At 37.4% G+C, this 7,258-nt stretch overlaps 3 protein-coding genes across 3 annotated transcripts in view; all 3 read left to right on the top strand.

Moving 5' to 3' along the window:
• LOC9309743 (protein diaphanous homolog 1) overlaps positions 1-233 on the top strand; it is a 2,561-nt gene extending 2,328 nt beyond the window's left edge. The window contains 1 exon segment of the mRNA XM_002873629.2: positions 159-233. Coding sequence (XP_002873675.2) covers positions 159-233 — 75 coding nt within the window.
• Positions 234-299: 66 nt separating this feature from the next.
• Positions 300-2,702, top strand: LOC9309742 (protein ANTHESIS POMOTING FACTOR 1). Its single transcript, XM_021021902.1, has 10 exons — positions 300-485; positions 586-686; positions 852-961; positions 1,050-1,116; positions 1,198-1,297; positions 1,543-1,659; positions 1,747-1,884; positions 1,967-2,048; positions 2,148-2,197; positions 2,357-2,702. Exons 1-10 carry the CDS (start codon positions 417-419, stop codon positions 2,522-2,524), a joined length of 1,002 nt encoding a protein of 333 aa, XP_020877561.1. The 5' UTR covers positions 300-416; the 3' UTR covers positions 2,525-2,702.
• Positions 2,703-2,905: 203 nt separating this feature from the next.
• LOC9309741 (pescadillo homolog) lies at positions 2,906-6,827 on the top strand. Its single transcript, XM_021021900.1, has 13 exons — positions 2,906-3,011; positions 3,159-3,244; positions 3,524-3,772; positions 3,860-3,985; positions 4,095-4,179; positions 4,270-4,380; positions 4,525-4,618; positions 4,750-5,015; positions 5,465-5,572; positions 5,660-5,781; positions 5,874-6,093; positions 6,192-6,383; positions 6,592-6,827. The coding sequence occupies exons 1-13, from the start codon at positions 2,988-2,990 to the stop codon at positions 6,667-6,669; spliced, it is 1,761 nt and encodes a 586-aa protein (XP_020877559.1). The 5' UTR covers positions 2,906-2,987; the 3' UTR covers positions 6,670-6,827.
• The last annotated feature ends 431 nt before the right edge of the window (positions 6,828-7,258 follow it).

Here is a 7,258-nt window from a genome sequence, read left to right as displayed (position 1 = left end):
CGAACATATCTTTTGAGTTACCTTGGTGTTTCATTTGTGACTTAAATATTTTTTCAAAGCTTTCCTACTTATGTGTTTGAAACCTGAAGCTTGAGTTGAGTCATTTATTTTTCTTCTGTGTTCATTCATTTGCGCATTTGACTCTTTGGAAATCACAGACCAGTATTACAAAGTCGCTGTCTACAGGCTCTCTCTTTCCTAAGCCAAAACGACATGTAGTTTTTACCGGCTAAAAATGAACGGCAAGATGTTTCTTCTTTTTTTTTTTACACTTGTACGGCGTCGTTCTAATACAAAACGATGTCGTTTAGGTACCCGCGAAACCCACTAAACTCTTTTAGTTCTCTCTCGTTCCCTTGCCTCTCTCTCTCTCTCTCTCGGATTTTCTCTTGCTTCACTGTTAATCGAGCTTGACGATGTCGTTGACGGAGCTAGACGACGGACTGGTGCGCAGGATAGCCATCGGCGCAGTCTTCTCTGATTTCGTACGAACGGATTATTGTCTTATGTAATCTCATTTGATTTTGGATTAAACTTTGGTAGAATCCAGTTTCCGAGATTAATCCGTTCAATTCTCGTTTGCAGGGAGGGAAGATACATTCGGTGGGTTTCCATAGGACTGATGATCTATTGGTTACATCCAGCGAAGATGATTCACTTCGTCTCTTCGATATCGCCAACGCTAAGTCAGTTATTCCTCCTTTTTAGGTTTTCTTTTTTCTACTTAGCCCATCAGGTTCTAGAGAAACCTAGTTTACTTAAACAATCGAGAAGAAACTTTTGGATAAACCGATTAGTTGAGATTTCTGTGGACTGAAATTCAATTTGTATATATGTTTGTTAAAACGTAGACAGCTCAAGATTACATACCATAAGAAACATGGCACCGATCGTGTATGCTTTACCCATCATCCCAGCTCTCTAATTTGCTCTTCTCGATACAATTTGGAGTCCACTGGTGGTGAGTCCTCCTTTTCTCTTGCTTTAGATTGGATAATCAAAAGAATGGTGCATCTTCACTTACTTGAATGCTTCTTCTTGTGTACCAGAATCCTTGAGATATCTCTCAATGTATGATAATCGGATCCTTCGCTACTTTAAAGGGCATAAAGACAGGTCTCCTATAACCTCTGGAATTGGGATTTGGATTTAGTAGTATGTATTGCATTTATGATGGAAGTTGTTTTTCTGTTTCAGGGTTGTATCGCTTTGTATGTCTCCCATTAATGATAGCTTCATGTCTGGTTCTCTCGACCGAAGTGTCAGACTCTGGGATCTTCGTGTAAATGCCTGCCAGGTTAGTTTCCGGTCTTACAGTCAAAGAAGGCTAGATGGAGCCAGAATATGCTAGAGTTTTAATCAGAAAAGTGCCTTTTCTTCTTGTTATCCAAAACTTTGTAATTTCACCTTTGAAAGTTAAACTTAATGAAGATGTTGGAACCACAACATTTAGAACAAGTTTTCTCGATTTAGCAAGGGCCACTCTCTCTCTCTGTGAATGTATATGGTTTCATGATTTATGCTTACCCTTTTAGTCAATAGGGAATTCTACATCTACGAGGTAGGCCTGCAGTTGCCTATGACCAACAAGGCCTCGTGTTTGCAATTGCAATGGAAGGAGGTGCTGTTAAATTATTTGATTCCCGGTGTTATGACAAGGTTAGCTACTTACTATGATTCACACAGCCTTACGCACGAATGCTCTTGTTAGTTCTAACTTCTAAGCCCAATTGATCTCTTATGTAGGGTCCCTTTGACACATTTCTGGTGGGTGGGGATACTGCTGAGGTTAACGATATCAAATTCAGTAACGATGGAAAATCCATGCTCCTAACCACTACAAATAACAATATCTACGTTCTTGATGCATATCGTGGAGAGAAGGTAATCACATTCTCTATCTTTCACCTGAAGAAGACAGAACATTAGGTTTTGAGTTGGTAAAAGTAAGTATGCTATTTTGTAGAAATGTGGTTTTAGTTTGGAGCCATCACAGGGCACACCCATAGAAGCTACCTTTACACCAGATGGCAAGTATGTTCTGTCAGGTAATACGCTTTTCCAGATGATACTAGATGATCTTTTATCATGACTCATCTACACAACACCCAAATTTAACCAGCTTAGTGGATTTTTTTTAAATACAGGATCAGGTGATGGAACCTTACATGCGTGGAACATCGAGAACCCATCTGAGGTAAAGTGCAGAATAATCAACACAACTAGGATTGTACATTCACCACTTGGACACTGATTCACTTAATATGATGAATAATTCATAATGTTGTAGCTACTATTTTGGTCTTATGCTTGCCACAGTATTTAAATTTAGTGGGTTTTTTTTTGTCTAAACCAGGTGGCGAGGTGGGAGAACAACGTAGGAGTAGTGTCGTGTCTGAAATGGGCACCTCGTAGAGCCATGTTCGTTGCTGCTTCTACGGTTCTCACATTCTGGATCCCCAACGACGGTGAGCCACCAGCCCCCGCGGATCCTCCTGCCGACCAACAAGCTCTTTCTCAGTGATAAGATATATTTGTTTCCATTATTCACACACTTGTGTATTGTTTTAAATGTATTGACAATTAGAAAAAATGGAAGCAGTAGTATGTTAATCAATCACACAATACAAAGATAGAGTTTATAAATTTGTGCTAGTGGTTACAATTTTTCAAATAACTATTTACTTTTAATTTTATCAAAATATGGATGAATAACACTTTAATACATGCATCAATGTACACATAAACTGGAAAAAAAAAAGTCACAAACCAATGAAACCATGATCCTAATGAACCCCACAAGAACAAACAAAAATGAGCCTATTGGGCCATAAAGCCCATGATCGTAATAAACCCCTCAAGAAGTCAATAGAAGCCCATTATATCGTCCTCTTGTACCCCGACTTTCGTGTTGGCTAAAACCCTAATTCTCTGTCTCTCTTTTTCCTCTCCGCATCTCTCATTCCTTCTCTGGTGGCGCTTTCATCATGCCGAAGCATTATAGGCCAGCGGTGAGTGTTTCTCTTGGATTGAAGCTCTATTGTTCCCAATATTCGTTGATTAACAACTGTTGTAATCCATTTTCGTTTTTCCCTTTGCTCGAGAAACTTTTTTTGAGCTGCTTCTGAGATAAATTTGGTTATGTTTGTCATTTGCAGGGAAAAAAGAAGGAAGGAAATGCGGCTAGGTATATGACCAGGTCGCAAGCTCTCAAACATCTTCAAGTTAATTTGAATCTATTCAGGTTCACTCTCTTTCTTCTTTATCCTTTACCTTTTCACTATTTTTCTTCGAGTTATTGTTGGGACAATCACATGTGTGCACTAGGTTTTTGAGATGCTTCGTGATTTGTCAATTTACTATGTCTCTACTAACAATTTAGCTAGTTTTTTACTGATAAGTTGCTTTATTCTATAATGATTCCTATAATATGCCCTCAATTCTCAATATTAGTAAAAAAAAATTTACATATCAGTTGGTATCTTATCTGTTATTATTGTACCTACCTGATTGGGTATTTCAGGAGACTATGTATTGTCAAAGGTATATTTCCTCGAGAACCCAAGAAGAAGGTGAAGGGAAACCATCACACTTACTACCATGTCAAGGACATTGCTTTCCTCATGCACGAGCCACTTCTTGAGAAGTTCAGGGAAATCAAAACATATCAAAAGAAGGTCAAAAAAGCCAAGTCTAAGAAAAACGAGGAGCTCGCACGCCTTCTGCTTACTCGCCAACCCACTTACAAGCTAGATAGATTGATCCGTGAAAGGTTTGCTTCACACACTTTAATTTATTATACAGTTGTCTTTGAACATCCATGAGTTTGGACTGTTAACACCCATTTCTGATTGTTTAGGTATCCAACATTTATTGATGCACTACGAGACTTGGATGACTGTCTTACAATGGTTCATCTTTTTGCGGTGTTACCTGCATCAGACAGGGAAAATCTTGAAGTTAAGCGAGTCCACAACTGTAGAAGGTCAGAATCTTATATTTCCTCTTGGACCCTTCTGTCTTTACTTATCTGATGCTGTGCTTCTTTTAGTTTCATATCCATAATCTTATGCTCTGCTTCTTTTGTGAGTCAGATTGACCCATGAATGGCAAGCTTACATTTCACGTTGTCATGCATTACGTAAAGTGTTTGTGTCTGTCAAGGGTATTTACTATCAGGTATTGTGTTACTCTATCTTGAAAGTTTATAATGGAATTAGTAAATTACTTCCCCTTTAATGATACTTTGGTATAATTATCTTGCTATAGGCTGAATTAGAAGGTCAAAAGATCACTTGGTTGACCCCTCATGCAATTCAACAAGTTTTTACAAATGATGTTGACTTTGGTGTCCTGCTTACCTTCTTGGAATTTTATGAGGTGAGAACTCCCAATCTCTATTCATTCCCTTTTTCCTTGTTAACTTAATTCATCAGTTCAGTATAAATTAATATATTTGAGTTTACTAATTTAAATTGATGTTTGGACTTATGCTGACAAATTTTCATTCACCTTTTGATGCAGACTCTCCTTGCCTTTATTAATTTCAAGCTTTACCATTCTCTGAATGTGAAATATCCGCCAATCCTTGATTCTCGGTTGGAGGCTTTGGCTGCAGGTATGTTGTCCTCCTCCAAGTAGTGATTATTTTCCTCAAGAGTTATCTTTCATATGGGAGTTCATATGTCACCATTTGAACGTGAGACCTGTTACTCTGATTAATATTTGCATATGTCTTCAATGTTGCAGATCTTTATGCACTGTCAAGATACATAGATGCCAGCTCCAGAGGCATGGCGGTGGAACCTAAGGTTGATGCTTCATCTAGCTCACAGTCAAATGACCGTGAAGAGTCTGAACTGAGACTTGCACAACTTCAGCACCAGCTGCCTTCGAGTGAGCCTGGAGCATTGATGCATCTTGTTGCAGATAACAATAAAGAGGTTGAAGAGGATGAAGAAACAAGAGTTTGCAAGTCACTCTTCAAGGATCTGAAGTTTTTCTTGAGCCGTGAGGTATCTTTCTCATTCATTCCTTCTGAGCCACTTCTTATTGACTGAATTTTACTGTAAAATAGTAAATCATTGGCAAATATGAACTGATAGGGACAAAACATGCTCATTTGCTACTGAATTGAATCAGTAATTGACCAAATATAATAGTAGTCTTTCTTTAGCATGAATCTCTGACATGTCTATATTGTTCAAAGACTCTTACTTAATGCCGAACCATTTGCAAGTAAAGGCTTTTTAAAAAAAAGTTAGTCTTGTAAGTGCTTAGTGTTGAGGGCACCTAAAACTACTGTTTAATCCTAACCAAAGTCTTATCAATGATTGTAAATTGTTTTCCATGTTTTGATTTTTGGAAGATCTGTGTGCTTGAGTTTCTCCTCGATCAGTATCTTAGAAGATCTTTCATGAATGGGATCTTGTCTCTTATATACTATTTTTGTGTACTTATGTAGGTTCCGAGAGAGTCCCTGCTTTTTGTGCTTCCTGCTTTTGGTGGGATGGTGTCTTGGGAAGGAGAAGGTGCACCATTCAAGGAGGATGATGAGAGTATTACACATCATGTAAGCCATTTCGCTCGATGTTTAATATTGCCATTGTTTCCCATAGTGTAGATAGATAGTCTCATAACATTCATTCTACTTCTGTAGATCATTGATAAGCCAAGCGCAGGCCATGTGTATCTTTCAAGGGTGTATGTGCAACCACAGTGGATCTATGACTGTGTGAATGCTCGCATAATCTTGCCAACTGAAAAGTATTTGGTTGGAAGGTAACAGATTCATAGCCTTTGCTTATTTCTTCTCTTACTACCATTTTTTGTTTTACTCAGCTGTTTATATTGTGTGCTTTTTTTACAAGCAGAATTCCACCGCCACACTTGTCACCATTTGTGGACAATGAAGCAGAAGGATATGTTCCTGATTATGCTGAAACCATCAAAAGACTACAAGCAGCAGCCAGAAACGAAGTTCTTCCGTTGCCAGGTGTTGGGAAAGAGGATCTTGAAGATCCTCAAAACTTATTGTACGCTGGTGTTATGAGTCGTGCTGAGGAAGCCGAAGCTGCAAAGAACAAGAAGAAGGTTTGGCTTTGTGCTGATATGAGTAATTCAAGCCTGTCAAACTTTTGGACGCGTTGATTAAGTTGCTAACTTTGTAGTGTGTGGGTTATTGTATGTAGATGGCGGCGCAGGAGAAACAATACCATGAGGAACTGAAGATGGAAATAACTGCAAGTAAGGATGTTGTAGCACCTGTGGTGACTGAAGATGAAGAATCAGTTCCTGATGCTATGCAAATAGCTCAAGAGAATGCTGATATGAGCACAGTGCTGATGTCCCGTAAGAAGAGGAAGCTCTACGAAGCCATGAAGGTACGTACCATTTACATTTTACCATTCATTCTTTTTTCGTTGATAGTTTCTATAGGTCTGTTAATCTCTGGAAATTGCATAGAATCAATACTAGAATTAGCTGATTCCTGGTTTTAAAAGCTCTGCAGAATCATAGCAATGAAAGGCTCTTAGTGTTTGTAATTTGATTTTAATTTTGTGTTGTGTATTTGTGAAATGGTATCTACAGATTGGGCAGAAAAAGAAGAAAGCAAGTGTTGAACTAATCGAGCAGCGCAAGAAAAAGTTGAATGATGCTCAATCATAATAACTTGTTTATTTCTTGTTTACATTTCTGTTTTCTCAAAGCTTTTTCCTAAGTCATGTATCATCTTTAAGTCTTTCGCTACATGTACTTCCAAATTTTTTTTAGAAGTTTTAATTTTGATTTTTATACGTCCTACTATAATATAAAATTTCAAAACATGCAGTTTTTATGAAATCTTTTACGTCTTTTGAACAACGAATAATGATTGAATGAAGAAGGCCTAATCTAATAATAACAAAAAATGATGTAATAATAACAAAAAGTTAGACAAGAATTTTCGTAAAGACAAAGGCGCCGTAGAACATAGAAAATCAAAAGAACATATTCCAATTTTATAATATTTGATCTCTTTTTTCTGATGTATGAGTATGCCTAAAGAAATAATCTTATGAATCTACCTAATAAGCTCAAAAAAAATAGTAATAAACTTGAGTTGGAATTTTCTAGTTGGAATTTTCTAGTTGGAGACGTTCTTACAAGTTACAAATTTGGTCTGATTGACAATGTTTTTGTCAGCAAGATTATTTGATAATAAGTTATTTGCTGTATAGCTTTCGTTGGGGATATATACAAATTAAAAAATGCTATA

Source organism: Arabidopsis lyrata (genome assembly GCF_000004255.2).
Source record: "Arabidopsis lyrata subsp. lyrata unplaced genomic scaffold ARALYscaffold_6, whole genome shotgun sequence".
NCBI classification, from domain to species: Eukaryota; Viridiplantae; Streptophyta; class Magnoliopsida; order Brassicales; family Brassicaceae; genus Arabidopsis; species Arabidopsis lyrata.
Note: the sequence above shows the minus strand (reverse complement) of the source record. Positions and strands in the feature narration are given on the sequence as shown.

Excerpts from the sequence above, each read along its gene's own strand:
- LOC9309742 (XM_021021902.1), top strand. The coding sequence starts at position 417 with ATGTCGTTGACGGAGCTAGACGACGGACTGGTGCGCAGGATAGCCATC. Across the intron at positions 962-1,049 it reads CAATTTGGAGTCCACTGGTG|AATCCTTGAGATATCTCTCA; the intron begins GTGAGTCCTCCT and ends CTTGTGTACCAG. Across the intron at positions 1,117-1,197 it reads TTTAAAGGGCATAAAGACAG|GGTTGTATCGCTTTGTATGT; the intron begins GTCTCCTATAAC and ends TTTCTGTTTCAG.
- LOC9309741 (XM_021021900.1), top strand. The coding sequence starts at position 2,988 with ATGCCGAAGCATTATAGGCCAGCG. Across the intron at positions 3,986-4,094 it reads CGAGTCCACAACTGTAGAAG|ATTGACCCATGAATGGCAAG; the intron begins GTCAGAATCTTA and ends TTTGTGAGTCAG. Across the intron at positions 5,573-5,659 it reads ATGAGAGTATTACACATCAT|ATCATTGATAAGCCAAGCGC; the intron begins GTAAGCCATTTC and ends CTACTTCTGTAG.